The 18,444-nt window shown below is 38.5% G+C and overlaps 1 protein-coding gene across 1 annotated transcript in view; it reads left to right on the forward strand.

Moving 5' to 3' along the window:
- Positions 1-18,444, forward strand: part of mkrn1 (makorin, ring finger protein, 1) — a 57,690-nt gene that overhangs the window by 14,539 nt on the left and 24,707 nt on the right. The window contains exon 3 of the mRNA XM_067999688.1: positions 11,797-12,041. Within this exon, the coding sequence (XP_067855789.1) occupies positions 11,797-12,041 (245 nt within the window). The remainder of the gene's footprint in view (positions 1-11,796; positions 12,042-18,444) is intronic.

Here is an 18,444-nt window from a genome sequence, read left to right on the forward strand (position 1 = left end):
TTCTCTTGTGCTCAGTGCCAAAGTCCACTTCCACAAGTGAGCCCTTGCTCCTTAACAATCAAAATGTGTCTTTATTTGCACAATATTGGGTAATCTAGCATTGCCTAGAAATCGAACAGAACCCTTTTATATTATAATAGTTTACTGAATTGACTTGAGCACTCTCATTTTCTCCTAGTCTGTTGAAGAATAAACACTCCATCGGCCTGTATGATTTAGGTATAAACTATAAATCAGATTTATTATAAATAACAATTACACTAATGGAAAATCAATACAGCAGATTTCACTTGATTACACAATGTTTAACTTGCATCTTTTTGGCTGTACAAAAACCACAAAATCGCTAACAGTCTGAATAATACTAAAACTTTGTGAGGTTTCATCTAACGACAATGGAGCCTTTAGATATTTGTCTCCATTTAATGAACCCAGGAGAACTGTTGAGTTGACAGCACACTGGGTAGGATCTACCTTTTATAAAACCATTAAAATTCAAAATACGAGATAACAAAGGGTCTTTTCTATAGTAGAACCAAGTTTATCAAATTAAAGCAATAGATCCCTAACGTGAGACAACAGTCTACTTACACTTGCTGTCAAGCATTTACCTTAAATTCATAGATTTCAAGCTGAAGCATGCAATCCGTGCTCAGTGGTTTCTGTTGCTTTGCAGTGAAAATGTAGTTGCATAGAGAATAGTGCCTTTGAAGTACCATTTTGCATACCATAGAATGATGTGTATTCTCTCCACCATGTATAAAAAGGATGCCAGAGACAGCATGCAATAATCAAATTTAAAGTGACTGACTACATTTCACAAATAAATGGATAAAAGTACTTGTAGACTATATGTAGACATTGATTTGATGTCACAATATGTTCTTATCAGAGAACGTTTTTTTAGAATATTTGGAATTATCTGTTAAGCCGGATAATAGGCTCTCACGTAACAGGGTTATTCAGTATATAGTTAAAGCCATTTTTGGTGACTTAATGTACGAAAGGAACGAGCATCAGTGGGTTGCATGGCCTTTTCTTATCCTGCCTCCTTTTTAATGTTCTTAGCTCCGATTCTTAAATGTAGTTTGTGCATCTGGAATCCTAGGTCATTTTTTTCAATTTCCGGTAGCTGACTCATTGGCAGAATTTGCAGCACCTGATTCATTGGCAGGGGAATTGAAATAGGTTGTCTGCTAACCTCTAAGTTTGGGAGGACATTGAAATTGTTGACAAAAATTCTTGTTACTTGATCGTGCATTATAAATAATTGTTGTGTGTGGAGGACTCCTTAAATAAACTCTGCCATTGGATGAATCTGACCAAATAAGACTGAATTTTTTTTTAAAAAACTGAATGTGCTGTGATCATTGGGTTACTCATTTGAAATGTATTGTGTTCAGCGTTTCTGTGGCATGTGCTCTGTGTATACTAGAGTACAAACAATAAACTTAATAAATGAGATAGACTTACCATGGATGAAAATGGTGTAAAATTTTACATCATGCCTACAAATAGAAGAAATAATATCAGAGTTTTAAAAATTGTGCAACTGCTTACTAACACTGAGCATGTTGTGTTATGCCATGTATGGTATAAAAATTGTTGTGTGAAAACATTCTAGATAGCTTTTCTCATGGGGTAAAAATGCAGATCATGGTATCGATGCTATATAGAATTTGTGTGTGTGTTGATTATATAAATATTGAAGAGAATCTCAGGCTGCACCATAATTGATCATGGGCAATCTAAGGTCTATCCGTAGCATAATTTTGTGTCATGTCCAGTGAGCTTGGCAAAGCGTCCAGAGCATCCGTAGTGCACTAAACAGACTTATTGGTTTAAGTTTCACAGTCACTGAGAAGGAACCAATCAAAAAAAAATTGACACACTCAAACATGTGCAGTGCACTTCAGCTCTCGAATTCCTAGTCACAAAAAATGAACTAATATCATCCCTCTAAAAAGATGTGTGTGTGTCTTCAGGCACCATGGCAGTTTTCCATTTTAGGGGCTGCCACGATGGATTCCCCAACCTAGCCTATTGTCTTCTATCCCCTACATATCTTAACTGGTCCCCTTGTCAATATCGTGTACATCCCCTCTTTTAACAGCTTAAGCTTTATATTTTTTCCCTTCCCAGATGTCCAATTGTTGACCTGCATTATTTGATAATGTTTTTGAGACCATTGTGCAATGAGCATTCTTTGAGCCACTAAGTTCATTATGACCAGCAAAATCTTGTGTGTGGTCGACTGTGTTGCTTTTTGCTCTTCAATGATGTGTTCAACACTTCTACTGATAAGCTAAAGGCGGAGTAGATGATAAGACAATGGAAAACAGAGCAAAAAAACCCAGCAGAACTGAAGAAACAAATAGAGCAAAAGGAGGAAAACAGTCAATAGAAGTGAGAGAAAAATTTCAGAATAAATTTACAGATCTTAAAAGGTTTAAAAGAAGTAAAAATGAAAACAAAAAGATAAATTAAAACACAGAGCCAAAAAATCAGTAAAGAAACAAAAGCAGTTAAGTAAAAGCATTGAGGAAAAGTATCAACAATGATCTGTGAAGAAGAATATAAGGCTGCACTTACACTGCTACATTTATATTGATACAAAATGATTTCAGGTCCCTCCCCGTAAGAGCCTATCATATACCCCTTGAGATTGATGCCAGTTGGAGTATAACTCCAGATTGTGACTGTCTTTTTTTTTTGATTGTCCTTGTTTGTATTTTCTGTAGCAGTTACAATTTCACGAAGTACGTTTGGGGGCATACCTTGGTGTGCTCTACATGTATGGATTCTGTGCTATGATCCCTGGTCCACGTTATTGTTTAAATAGATATTGAGCAGTAAAAGTGTGCCTCTGATCGTTGGGGAAATGAGCTCCAATTACGGGAGTGACCAGTGATGATGAGGCAAGAGAATATCTACTGGAGAATCATGAAATTTGTATCAACTGCCCACGAGCTAAGCCATGAGAGATCAAACAGTGTACATATTTTCTTAAAAACTGTTTTGCATCTTAGAAAACGTTTGCTGATCATTATAACTATTAGCACAATCAGTCCAAGTCATTGATGAAGTAATGACTAAAATGATCAAAGGTGTTTGGTGGTAATTACAGCCATAAATTGTTGGGGTCTTCCAACTAGAGATCAGAGATTGAATCTACATTTGATTGCTATTGAGACTTTAGTTTCTAGCATTTCCAAAATGAATGATGTTATTTTGCCTTGCTGGTTAGAAAGCATTTAAAACTGTGGAAAAAGAGTCAGTGTTTTTCCTCTTTCTAATTTGAGTTGGAAAGCTTCTCAGACAAACAAAAAAGCTCACATTATCATCACCTGTACTTTGTTGATAGTTCAAAAATGTAAGTCTCCTGGTTCCCCCAAAATATTGTCAAACCTAGTCTTCTTCCCTCCACATTCTTCATCAAGGAATAGTTCTCTTTGACCCTTAATCTTGATCCTCCAGCCACCCCTCCCCCAGTAAGTGAGACCCATGCTGTCTGTGGAGATCAGATGAAAAATTTTGGGGGAGGGAGAGAAGAGCTGGGGTCTGGCAGCTGTAGGATGCAATCAGACTAGGGATGTGTGGATATGACTCTTTGCCCAGTACCCATGTGCTGCCAGACCACTGTGCTGTCAGATACTGGGACCCTCTCCCCCCCCCCCCCCTCCCCCCCCCCCCCCATTCCTGTGCTGCTAGAAACTGCAATACCAAACTGTGCAGCTGGACCCCCAGGGCAACTCTGGTGTCTGCAGACCTTGCCCCCACCCCCCAAAAAAAAATTCTATCACAGACTACGCAACCCTTCCTTTTTCCTTTGTTACGGGCACCAGTAGGTGCAGCAGTTATGTCTATATTAGATTATTCATTGGATTCTTTCTTGCTGAACACAGCATCTGCAGGTTTGTTGGTCACTGCTTTCTGTTTCTGCAAATTGTATGGATTATGCATTACTGTGACTAATTTCAATCTGGTTATTCAGAGTATTTGACACAGATCAGTGAATCAAGCCATTGCAGTCTGCTCAATAAGTCAGCATAAGACTTTGGTTGGGTACAATGAGGCGAAGAAATATCTTTGAACTTTACCGTAAATGGCAGATATGTTAATCAATCAATTGCTAGGTAATTGACAAGATGTCAATCATTTGATTATATATAATTATGAGAGAGAGAGTTGCCTTTTGCTGTTTCTTACAGTATATCCTTAAATTATATATCTGTGTCTGAGTTACTGTTAATCAGCAGTCAGTCTGAAGCCAGCAGAGGGACTGAGCTAAATCAGTGGTTCTTTGCTAGAATTTTGCCACATAAGTGTGCAACCATATTTCAAGGATCACTGTTAATTGCTGAGAGGTATATAGCCTTCGTCTGATGGTGTGTATTCTTCTGCTTGCCAAAGATGACGAGATGACTTGGCAATGTGTCCATTCCAGAAAGCTGCAATACAGTGGCAATTGTTCTGTTTGATCCCTCGGTCTTGCTACATATACTTAGTTATTGGGGAGATAAAGACTTACTTGATTCACATGGAATATGAAATTGGTTTACAAGAATGATCAGTGATGCTCAATCCAAGTAGTATATCTAGCATAAAAAGCTAACACCCAGGTCCCTGCTCCTAGTACTGTCGAGCCCCAGACTCCCATGCTTCCAAACCTTGGATCCTGTCCCATTGCAGCCAGACCTCAGGAACACCTAATTGAGCCGAACTCCACACTTGAAACTCATTTCCATCAAAGGTTAGATTACACTCTACAATGTTGCTGAGCTCCAGGACCAACTGCACCCCTCCTTCCGTCATGGTGCTACTAACACTATGACTGTCCGTGTTACAAAACCTCAACACCTCCACCACAGCTCTGGCTAACCATAAGATCATTGCCCCCAGCTCTGCCAGTTATTTGATCTCCAGAATGCCATGTAATAATGAAAACTGACTCTGTCACAGTAAATCAGTAGCCTTGATGATTTATTGTGCATTAAATGACATGACAATGTTGCAAATCATTGTATCTTCCGATTCACCGTGAACAAACACCACACGGAGACTCTGTCCATGTATCTATAAATTCAGTACTTGGGTGTATGTTTCATTGAAGACGCTTAAATACCTGTCGTACACATTACTCCTGTAGGTGGTGCTGATATGGATGTCTGCAACATTAAAGTATCACACTCTGTAACACACAATGGCTGCTATTTTGTAGGGAGAATATTTGCCCCAATTGTGCAATCTGATCACCGGCTTCCCACAAAATGCTTTCTGCAATTTTCTTTCATCCACCATTTTTCCCTGTATTGCTGAAATTTCTTGTATCCACATTGAGGGTCTAAACAAAATTTCTTTAAAAATACTTTTAATTGTCTTTTGCATCTTTTAATTCATTCATTTAAAGTTCTTAAGGTCTCGGCCTTTCCCGAAAGCCTAAACTTGGACTTAATGCGACAAATCTTGGAGCAGCACATCCCCACTGGTTTGTGGCCCCCGCAGTTGGGCTGACCTCACCAACTCTGCTGGCAGCTTCGTGCCAAGTCCATGGCTGGATCTGAGGCCGCTGTCAGCGCTGTTGGTCCCCAGCCTCCTTGTGGCAAAATACGGATCAAGACACACAAAAGATAAATCGGGCAAAGAAAAATTGGTGCGCGCTTCACTTAGGAAAACAGATGAACTTCAGCCCAACAATCTTCCTTTACTGAAATTCTGGGTTTACCGTCTTGTTTATGTATTAACCAGGAAGTGCTTCATATCCAATCAATTACTTTTTGAAGTGTAGTCACTTGTTACGTAGGCAAATGCAGGAGCCATTTTGTGCGTAGCAGGGTTCCACAAACTGTACATTAGGTAACCAACCAATTAATCTGTTTTGGTGGTTTGGTTAAGGGACCAATGTTGGTTAGGACACCGTGAGAACTCCCTGTTCCTCTTTGAATAGTGCCATTAGATCTTATGTGCCCACCTGAACAGGCAGACGGGGCCTTGAAAAGACAGCAGCCTGACAATACAGCATTCCCTCTTCTGCACTGAAGTGCCATCCTATCTCTTGGGACATGAGTTCTGTAGAGATCAGTTCTGATTCAACTGATCATACTACAGTATTGTTATTTGAAGAGTACTTGTGTAAATTTACGCTGATGTCCCGGAGTGGTGTATGAACCTTCTGATTTAGAGGCGAGTGCTACAGCTCAATTAACACCTGGATTCCCACAGGGAGTACTTGAGCTCTATCACTACTCTGGCCTTCACTTTGCTCAACTGCTGCATTCCCTGGGCACATGTTGTTTTCCCCAGTCCACTGCTCTTCTCCCCTTGTTGCATTCCCCTCTTGACTGCTGCACTTTCCAGCTCATGTCCTGAACTACTCATGAAGAACACAACTGCAGATCTGCTGTCTTCCCTATAGAATATTCTTCCCTTTTAAGTACTAATAGAAATGCAACACCTTTGTGGTTAAATATGCTTTGGGTCTTGCACAGATAACAATCATATTGATTCTGTACATTACTTGAATTTATTTTTCAAACAAGACATACTTCTCTTCAGGCTACAAAATTAAGGCTACAGAATTACTAGACAGTGGGATCAGTAGGAAATGCTGTTTTAGCAGTTGAAGAGATAAAGGGCTGGATTTCTGTCTGGGGCAGGTTGATGACTGGGCATGGGTTGGGACAGGGATTCCACCCATCACCTAACCCAACAATGATCCCAAACTATCTACTTGGGTTGGACTCATTAAAAATGCAGGGTGTCCTGCCATGCAGAGGGAGCCATGCACTAATAGGCAACAAAATTCAGCGCGCTGCTGTACTAGAAAGTAGAGTGACAGTTCAAGGAGGCAGAAGCGCCCTGAGCATTTTCAGTATTGTTGATATGAAAGCTTCAGAATGAGCCACGGTCTCTCTTTTTGTAATGGTACAGGGGCAGTCGAGAAAAATATAGCCTTTACCAGGCCCCCTCCCTCCAACAGGACCATCAGTGGGCTTCCTGCTGCTGGCCCAGCATGTACCACCACTCCTCTTCTGTTATCAGCAGAGGAATCAGACGGTTTTCCTAGCACTGTCCTCTACGCTATTGTTTAAATGTGACTGGATGGTCAAGTGTCAGGCAGCCGAAATCCCTGCTGGGGGTGGGTGGGGATTTGGCAGTGGGCATTCTGCCCATTTTTCCTCCATCCCCCACTATACCAGTAAATCTAGGGCATTATAGCAGAGGAAAATCCAGGCCAGAATGTATATTTGCCTTTACATGCATACAAGTGATACAGTTTCTAATGTGTCCACCAAATAAGTTCTTTGTGCATGGGAATACTGGTCTATTGGGGATTCGTATTGCTAATTATTGGTCCATTACTAAATGTAGTGGGCTCAGCTCAAAAAAACTATTGTTTGTAAAATAATTATGTAATTGATCTCTGTCTTCTGCACTATGTAAAGATTGCTGACATCCACTCTTCCTCAAACCCAAGTGAATGTGTCTAGCTCATTCAAGCAACAATATTACATTATTCATTGAACCCTACCAATAAGGTGGTGCAGAAGTTAAATTAAATTTGTTGAAGTGGGAGGTTTATCATTGGGATGCCTTTCAATTCAGTTGGTCATCGAGAATTGTGATTAAGTTCAGTCCTCGCTTTCTGTCTTTGTTTAAAGATGTTATTGATCCTTTTGTACTGTAGTTGACCCTGAGTGCAAGAGTGACATTTGAGATAACTCTGTAGTATAAGTGACCTGATATGAAACTTGTCTGGAGTGACAGTAAGGCTATACGTTGTTAGTGACATTTTTTCTTGGGTTTGCCATTTTTAGCTATGCATTTCAGTTTTTTTGGCCTATTAAGATGGTCCAGTTGCATCAGGTAAGGTCCGTGGCCAGATCACAGTTGCAAACATTGTACAGGTTCCTGATATTGAATCTCCTCGTTTATACTTCAGGAAGAATTCAGCAGCAAATCAAGTACTATAAACGCAGCAGAGTTCCAAGTCTTTTTAGTGGCTTCAAACAACAAACCTTATGTATATGCAATATTCCTCCTGTTGTCAAAACCACCCCACTGTATAAACTGAGAGATTCAACACCAGTGGGAACTGGTACAGTTATAGAAAGCAGTTCAGTGTTATAAAAAGAGGATATGGGGAAATGATTTGATGGAGCTATTGAGCCCAAAGGCTTTGTGGAGCTAAATTAATATTCATAGACGTAAGGTGTTTTTACATTAATAATGTATTGTTGGCAGCAGGTACTCAATACTCCTATTGCCAGCGCAGTATAATATAAAGGAAGCAAACTCTGCACTTTGATATAACCCAGAGCCTAACATTTTATGGGTTGAAAAAGCAGCGATGGAGGTGTGGAGAAGGCAGGCCTCCTATCAGCTCTCTTAGCAAGAGACTGGTACCCTGCAGATGCAGTAAAAGGGGGAGAATGGTGCTTGGAAGTCACTGGCCAGCGAGGAACACTCTCCCAAAGCTCTGAAACCAATATAAAAGTGGCTGTACAATCATTATTGTACCATTCTTTGCTAAGTGTGTTAATTTATTTCCATTGTCGTGTCAATTTATTTCCATTGTCATGTTAATATTCCTTGCAACCAGCTTCCTTATATGACCAACACCCATTGCTTACATGAAAGAGTTTGATTTGTTCTCTTTAACTTTTATATATTTTAAAGGCATTCTAAAATGAACTTCTATCTTTTAATGTTAAAAATCAGTTTTACTTGTCACTTGCCGTAGTTCGCCTGCAACGTGAGTGGCAAAAACTCAGCAGAAGTATTAACATTTCAAAAATACTTCTTGGAGTATTAGGAATTTTGGTGCAGGTTTAGGTTCATCATTAATCTCTGCCTCAGTGCAAGTCTTGTATAACAGGTTTACATGCCATTCATACTTATTGGAACTGGTTCCAGGGGAATTAGTTCTGTAATATAGCCCAATATCCCTTGATGCCAAATTTGCCCTGTTTACATTGCAAAGTGGATTTAGAAACACTAGAACAAATGTGCAAAATTTGCACATATGCATGCAACTTCTGGAAAATTCCAAATGTGATTTCAAAGTAACAGGATATGCTCACTTTCTACAAAGTTATATTCATGACTTCATCGTTCTGGCTATTAGCCTTCTCTATCGAGGAAAGGTCTGTAGGGATCCACAGGGTCAAAACTGCTGTCAACCACCCTTGGCCAAAATACAGCAATGGACTTGATGTCAATTGCTGCTGGCGACCGTCATTTATTATTTCCGTGGCAGATAAAGCACTCAAGGTAAGGTTCATCTTGATACCTACAGGTGTATGAACACCACCTTATTTATGTTACAGCACTACCTCCCAAGACAGCACCATATCGTAAATGGCATATTACTGTTGAGCAAAGATTTAGGAAGTAGAAATGTATTCAAAACCTCATATGAATTTCAGGAATCCAATGTTGGCTTCAAGAAGATAAGTTGGAGAAAGTGCAGCGGACATAAATACTGCACTAACCTTGATTTATATCAACAACCCGCTTTGGACACCTTGGAGGTTTTTTGTGATATTTAGTTGAAATGGTTGCTTTTTATTGGGCACGTGAATTAGACCTAATACTGCAGATAGTGAATAATTTCCCTTTTAGATTTGAAATGTCCAATGGGCAACTTAATTTTTATTTTGACTGTTATAGTGGACTTGTAGATTTCACACAAGTGCTGCTGGATTAAGTTAGTACACCATGTAGCCCAGCATTGTTTTTTTAAGAACCAGTTTGTTTTGTTAACCTGGTGCTGATTGAGTTATTCACCATGGTCAAGGGATTGAGCGATTGCGTGGGTGTAATGTTCTTGGGATCTTTCTTCCATGTTCACCTGTCAGCATTTTACAATTATGATCTAGGAGGAAGAAAGTAATAAGGTGCAAAAAGGAGGTATGAAAAGAAATTGCAAGGGATATCAAAGTTAATAGCAAAAATTCTATAAATACTTTGAGAAAGAGAGTGGTGAAGGGGAATGTGGGCCCATTAAAAACAGGCAGATGAGACTATAAAGGACAGTAAGGAAAAGGAAGACTTGTTAAATCAGTACATTGTATCAGTTTTCACAGTGGAGGAAGAGGACAAAATACCAGCGTTACAAGGGAACCTAAAAATGAGTCAAGGGGAGGAATTTAGTGGATTTAATATAAGCAAAAAAAAATGGTACCGTAGCAAATAATTGGGACTTAAGATAGATAAACCTCCAGGATCTGATTGTTTCCACTCCAGGTTATTTAAAAAAAAGGCAAAGAAATTGTAGAAGCGCTAATCATAATTCTCCAAAGCACTCTAATTTCAGGAATTGTGCCTTTGATTTGAAAAATTGCATATGTCACTCCATTATTTAAGAAGGGAGGGAGAAACGAAGTAACGGCAGACTTGTCAGTTTAACATCAATTGTAGGGAAGTTACTGCAATCTATCATCAGAAACAGAGTGACTGAGCACTTGGACAACTATCAGCTGATCAACGAGAGTCAGCATGCATTTGTGAAGCTCGGCCATATCTGACTAATCTAGTTGTATTTTTCGAGGCGGTTACTAGCATGGTGGATAAGGAAGCATATATTTTTTTTCTATAAGGACTTCCAGAAGGCATATCTGAGAAGGTTCTGCACAAGAGATTATTAGCAAAAATGAGAGCACACAGAATTGGAGGTAACCTTGTGACATGGGTTGATAATTGGTTGTGTGGTAGGAGACAGATTGAGGATAAAGGGAATGTACTCTGATTCATGGGATGTGACTGTTGGTGTTGCCCAAGGATCTACTGGGGCTCAGCTTTTCACCATATATATTAATGACTTGGATGAGGGAAAGTTTGCAGATGACACTAAGTTGGGAGGCACAGTAAGTTGGATGAGGGCAGGAAGTTACAGAGGCATAGACAGACTAAGTGAGTGGGCAAAACTATGGCAAATGAGTTTAATTTGGGAACTGTGAGGTCATCCACTTTGGATCTGAGAGACAAATCAGAATATTTTCTTAATGTTGAGAGACTAGGAGCTATGGAGGAGCACAGGGATTTAGATGTCCAGGTACACATTACTAAAAGCTAGTGCATAGGTATAAAATGTAATCAAAAATGCTAATGGAATATTGGCCTTTAGCTCAAGGGGATTGGAATTCAAAAGTGAGGGAATGATTTTTCAGTTGTACAGAGCCTTGGTCAAACCCTTACTGGATAACTGCGTTCAGTTCGGGGCACCGAACCTTAGGAAAGATATATTGGCCTTGGAAGGGGTTATAGTGCAGATTCACCTGAATTACACCAGGGCTTAAAGGGTTAAATTATGGGGACAAGTTGTCTTGTATTTCCTTGAGTTTAGAAGATTGCGGGGTGATCTAATCAAGGTCTTTAAAATTATAAAAGTATTCAGTATGATTGATATAGAGAAGCTATTTCCTCTGGTGGGGGAATCTAGAACAAGAAGGCATAATCTTCAAATTAGAGCTAGGCCATTTAGGAGTGAAATCAGGAAGCACTTTTCCATACACATTAGTGGACATTTGGAATTCTTTCCCCAAAATGTGGATGCTGGGTCAATTGAAATTTTCAAGACAGGTCGATAGATTTTTGTTGGGTAAGGGTATTGACTGAAATGGAACAAAGGCTGGTAATGAAGTTGAGGTACAGATCAGTCATTATCTAATTGAATGGCGGAGCAGGCTAGAGGTGCTGAATGGCCTACTTCTGTTCCTATGTTCCTAAGAGAGAAGATTGTTATCACAGGTTTATGATGTTGCATTAATTGTAACATCCCTAATTGATATACAGGTATGACCACGTGAAGCCGTCAAAGCAAGGATTGTCGGAGGTTCAGAGTGGTCCTACGCCATTGATCCCGAAGGATTCTGCCACCGCATCAGCTACTAAACTTACTCCACTTACCAAATTAAATGGTGAAATGAGCACAAAAACAGCAGTGATTGAGGAATCCAGCCCTGCAACAACAAGCTCAAACCTGGAGGACTGGGTTAATGCAGCAGAGTTTATACCTGGACAGCCATACTGTGGACGAAGTAAGCTGATTCGACATGTTTACGTGCTTGATACTTAACGAAATAAAAAAAACCACAAACAACCTACTGTAGTATTTCTCAGTGTTTACTGTATATAGTCTCCAATATTCAAAGTTATTTACAATAACTTGTAACAAACAGTTCCCTATCTATTACTTGTATAGGGATAGGTAAATGGTTCAGATTTGATTTTCCTTTCTAAAAGAGCTTTTGGTTTCATATCTTTTTTGGATCAGATTTTGTGACAATCGAGGTTACAATGTTATAACTAAAAAAAGGGCAGTTATGGTGATTTATGTTAGATTTATGAAGGTAAGTTATGTGTCCCTATTACCCCCCCCCCCCCCACCCTGGCAATACACATACATGCTTTCGTTTGTAGCTGGAATTACAACGCTTCAGGAATGGCCTGCTTTTTTTCCCCACTTGCTGGTTCTCCCCTTGGATTCCTTCTGAAAATAACTTTATTCAAGATAATGTAACGTTGGATAAAAATACAACAAAATCCCACTGTTTATTTCACGAAACTCAGAAAAAAGGCATTTTAGAGTAAATGTTCTTTCTAAAGTCAAATCAAATGGGAGCCCTCACCCTTGGGACACAAAATGCCATTACGCTTTCAGGAATAAAGCTATAAATCGGTAACCCTGCCCAAAATCCATCTTTGCTGGAAGTTGCTAAGTAATGTTTGATTATTTGAAGAAGGGGATATACTTTGAGTATAGTACGTATTCCCTAGCGTCTCTCCTCAATTGTTTAATATTTTAATTGATTTTCTGTAAGAATACAGAAGGAAGATAACACCGGAAAACGTCATGACAGAGTTTGCAATCGTGATGCAGAGCACAGCATGCTAATCAAGGATAGGGAAGAGCTAGATGTAAGATATCTTTAGGTTCTTAGAACTGCTTTACCTTGTCAAAAGGTATTGTCAAGTGGAACCTGTGGATCGGAACTCCCTGGCATATTTCTGGAAACATCGAGGGAGGGGCAGGGACAGAGGGAGGCATAAGGACACCAGTCAGTGCAACCACCTGTCTGTTACTGGATGTCATCAATAAGTACTGAATAAATGTTTCTTAGGCTTTTGCTAAAATCACAAACAATAATTCCTGTTTTCATGAACTCTGGCCATGCTACATTTTACCAAACCAGCTCTGAAGTGGACATGTTTGCTAACTTCCAGTGCAGTAATCCTCACTGAATACATCTTCTAGCCACTAATGAGTACCATGTAGTGCTTTGTATAAAGTGGCTGATGAGCCATATTTAGATTTTAGTCCTGTTTCCCAACTTTCCTTTATTCAACTGTTAAGTGAGAATGCTTTAGTGGCTGATTTTTAAGGGATGAGGTGGCTCCAAGTGCAGATGTCTCAAGTGATGAAATTGAAAACTTTATTCACATCTGTCATTTTCAAAATGTAACTTTCTCAAACTTTAGTGGCTATGTGTATGGCTTAATATACTGAGGAAGTTTGCAGCTTCTGCCATTTCGTGAAGTTGCTGTATTTATGGTTCTAAGTAGTTAACATACTAAAATCAGCTCCGGTGGTTACCTATATATGGGCTAGCCTAATTTAGCTTTAACAGCTAATTTACAATGGAGCCCTCCTGGGATGTCGTACAGTACAGTGGAACTTCATATTAAAAAATTATTCTTGCAAACCTCTTGGTCTTTTTCCTGAGATTTAGCGGTAGCTACATAATTATTGAGGATACCTTGAACCACTCGTCAGAATTAGTACTTTACAGTTCCGCATTTGCTATAACAAGGCCTCTTGCAAAACCAAATATGAAAAGATCAATAAAAAGTGTGAGTGTAATGTAAGAAAATTGCATCCAAAATGCTTACATCTGTTTTTCAAATTGCAAGTGCTGGGAAAAAATGGTTGCGACTGAAAAGCCCAGTTATAAAAGTATAAATCTGAGATGAATAATTTACCATAATGTTTTTAAGCTAGCAATTTTAGTTATGTCTCGTATTAAAGCACATTCCTTGTGCCAGTAGATTTCATTATTAAAAACCCACCAACATGTTCAAGTCATTTTAAATTTTTGTCCAGGAAAATTAGTGTAAAATGAACATTAATGAATGGTTTAAATACACTTTTTCTTAAAAATCCTCATCAGGTGACAGATAAGTTAAACAATATTTCCTTTTTCCCAAAAGGATTCTCAAGTGCCTGATCCTGTGTGACTGCTTGTGGATGGTCAGGTACTGAAGCACATCTGGTTGTAAACATGTGCTGCTGTTGAAACCAGGAGGGGAAACTACAGCTCCATCTTTCCACTGTTCACCTAGTTTCAAGATGGCAGACTTGTCACAGCACTGTTGTGAATTTTTCTAAAATTTGGGTTTTTTTATCTTCAGTAGAATTGCTTTATCAACAATTCTCCCATAACCACATGATTTTGGCAGAGTAAATTTTTTTATTTGATTGAAATTTCCTTTTTAAAAAATAGTTGTACTCCTTTTCATTTTTGTCTTTGTTTATTATATACTTTCCCCAGCTAAGAGGAAGCTAGCTTCCTCAAATACCACTTTGAAACTGCCAGCCTTGGTACAGTAGTTACTCATGGCCTGATGATTCTTCTTGTGTCAATGAGATCTTGAAATTAAAAACAATTGTCTCAATGTATGCGTCCATAAGTACTATTTAATGCAGCATATACGTCTCATTTTCGCGCTAATTTTTATGAAGTGCAAACCGAGGCAATGTGACCTAGAATTTCTGTTAATTTTGACTATATATTCTAAGCCTGCATGAATTATACATGTATGAGGGGGGGAAGGAGTATATTTACATTTGAAGTACTTCTCCCTTTTCACTTAACTATTATTCCACCTGGGGGGAATATTGAGGGAGGGAAGTATGATCAACCAAACTGCAGACCATTTAGTCCGACCTGTAGAAGTCACTGAAGAAATCTAAAAGGTGAGACTTGAATTTGTCATCAGTGTTGTGATGTCCTAATTGATGGGCTGAAATCTAAGTATCACAGAAATTGGGAGCAAATTCAAATCTACGTATTTTTCATATTTTTAAATGTGTTCATTGAGTGCTATTGCTTTTAACTAATTGTGTTGGGTATACAGGCTTGACTAGGATATTGAATATTTTTCACTTTGGCAAGACTTTGAGGGAAGAAATTGTCAGAAAATAAAAAGCATTTTTCTCAGTTTAATGGTCGATAGTAATTCGTTCAGCTTTTGACTTTTAATTTCACTAGACAGGATGCTTAAAAAGGAATTGGTTTCCATAAATAACAAGTATTGTAAGTGCATGAACATCTTTGACCGGTTGCATATATTTGGCAGCTGGTATATGAAGCAATGATTCACAAGCATGATTGCAGCAAGTTGTAAATAAGGAGACACAGCTGGATTGAAATAGAAGACTGCAATCAAGCCTTCATCGGTTACAATCACATTATTGCTGTTCAGTCACACTTTACCTCTTCCCTGAATATTTTCATGTTACTGTTTGTCTTTATCTGGTAAGTCACAAGGTTTCTTTGCCTTTCCGCTGTAGTTGAGCCCTATGGTACTGTGTATATGGAATGTTTGTCCACCATGCTTTCAGACTTGCTCCAAACGTACAGCTTACATATTTTGCAGTGTTTAGTTTTTACTGTGTTATTTTGTCTAATTTAAAATAATGTTGTCTGCTAAAATTATAATGTGTCAGCATTTAAAGTAACATATTTTGTATAAAAGATTCATGTCTTTAAGAATTAAAACATTGTCAATTTAGTCACAATTGTACAAAAATGCACTTTGATCATATTTTGTCATTTAATTGATTTTTACATGTTATTTGATTTGTACTCCCTTTCCTTGTCTTCCCACCTCCCATAGCCTAGAGAGTGGGTAAAACAGATTAGCTTGTAGGTATTTTATGACCTGTGTCTATGCTGCTGTTGATCAGGACTAAGATCTCCTACCTGAGGTGAAATACTCTTTCACTGCAAGGTGGCAGCAAAACCCATCAATAGAAAACAACCAAGTTCAAATTTTTGTTTTATTTAATCCCTTTTTGTTTTGAGGTCATGTGCCTTTGTTCCTTCTGAGCTTTTCTTTACATTGTTCAAAATTCTTCTGTTTTTTTTCACTTTTTAAAAAAAAAGCTTGTTACTTTGAATTATATTTTTCCTCATGGTTTCATTTTATGTTTTTAAAAAGTTCACTTCATAGTTCACTATTAGGAAGGAAGGACATTTGAAGCCAGTTACTGTAGGTGGCTGTGGACAGATTCAACACCCAGTGGGAGATTTATTCACTGGTTTTGGCACAATTCAGGAGAATGAGCGTGAGAATGCCAGAAGATTATGGCATCAGATGCAAATAGTTTTGACACTAACTGGAGGAATGGAATGCATACAAGAGGGATTGGGGAGATGTGACCAGCCACACAGGGAAAGGGTTAAAGATCTTTACATACCTGTGAGAATTTTTGTTTTTTTTTCTTGTAAAGCCAAATGCTACTGTATACAGTCTATTCTCTGTGATTGAATCCAGTTTGGTGATATTAAGATTCAATTTTGAAATACCATTACTTGAAACCTATCAGACAAGTGGATTTAAACCAAGATCTGAAACTGGAATTGAATGTAAGTTTAAGTCTGCAATAAAGAATGTAATGATCCACAGTGTAGATTTTTTTTTAATCAGAGTAAGTTGTAGTCCAGGAATCCTACACTAATCTCTATTCAAAGTGGTATAAATGCAGCTAAGTCTCTTTCATAAGACCAACAGTAACCAAAGCAGGTATTGTCAGAAGTTCGGCTTCTCAAAATGAGCACCTCTGCTCACTATAACAGTATTTTAGCTAGGACCAGAGAATGTGGAGAATTTTTATTTATGAATTTGATGTGGTGAAGTGCTGTTTTGTGTTGGTGGAATTTTACTACAGCTGCTGTTTGGGTTGCTGTGATCCAAAGTCAGTCTGATATTACTGTGTGTATTTTTCAATAATGACAGTTAATCCAGTACCAAAGTTGTATGCCATTGACATGAAATATGGGGAGAGTTGGCACACAAGCCAAAAACTGAATTAAAACACCACATTAAGTTACAATTGTATATTTAATAATTTCAAAACAGTAAATTGTTCTTGTTAAGGAGCCAGTTATATATCTTTCCATCATTGCTTTTCTTGATTTATGATTTCATTTAAATCCTTTTAATTTAGATTAGTGTTTTGTATTCTCTGTGTAATGTGGTTAAAACATTACTTTGATTTATATTACTGCCGTGTAATTGGTCCTGAATATCCTATTGTTCGCCATTTGTTAATAGATAACTGTTGTGATCAGCTGACATCTCAGAAAAAGTAGTGTTATCTTAGAACAATCTGAGTGTAGGAAATTGACCAGTAGTTGTAGATTTCGGGATCACTTCTGCATTTTGATTTGAAGAATGAGCTGTAAATATTTTTGCAGTCCTTGAGCTATTTTACATGGATCAGGACAGAGGCCCTGTGTCTATGGTGCAGTTAATACAGCAGCATAGTTTAGTAGTATTAGCATTTGAGGTATAATTTACACACTTCTAGAATGTTTGTCAGGAATCTAAAAGAACGAGTTGAGTGAATTCTCCATCATTGTTAATTCAATGACAAGTCAAAAGAAGCCTTTATTCTGGACCAGAAATATGATCATTTAGACTAGGTCACTCTTCAGAGTCACTTACTTTCCACAGCAGTATAAGAAGCAAGTCACCACTATTGTATGTCTGTTCAGACAACTCATACTTTTGTGACCACTGACTGAATATCTATCATTAGTCCAGGCCAGTAAATTGCCAGAAAGTAGTACAGCGGGCACCCTGCAAACAGTGAGGTGATGGCTGCACAAGTATCTGATCAGTCACCCACATGAATTCACGAGTGAACCAGAAACTAGAAGAGATCAGATTGGCAAGATGTGTGAAAGACTTCCGACAAATCATGTCATCACTGGTTGAAGTGATTGTGCCATTGTCTATCATCCATTATCTCCTGGGCTCAGGAGACTACTTCAGATTCATTAATCAATGTTCTTAAGTACTATATGATCCCATCTGAAAGCAGGATGTTGGAAAGGCAGTATACATTGGAGTAGGATAATGAAACTAAACAAATTCCTACCTATGATGGACTTTGTAAAGAAGCATTAAGTCCGTGTGCTGGAATAAAACTGCCTAGCTCTCGGATCGAAACCCAATGAAACTTCTGTGGCTTTAACTGAAGGACTTGGAATACTTTGAAGACAACATTAGTTCAGTCACTTCCTGCTATTGGAGAGGAGTGGAGCTATGTCACACAGCAACTGTACCGATGTGATGACTGAGTCCATGCACGGCTGACCAGTCCATGAATGACAACACCACCATAGTTTGCTGCACATTTTGAACTGATTACAG

Source organism: Heptranchias perlo, chromosome 18 (assembly GCF_035084215.1).
Source record: "Heptranchias perlo isolate sHepPer1 chromosome 18, sHepPer1.hap1, whole genome shotgun sequence".
NCBI classification, from domain to species: domain Eukaryota; kingdom Metazoa; phylum Chordata; class Chondrichthyes; order Hexanchiformes; family Hexanchidae; genus Heptranchias; species Heptranchias perlo.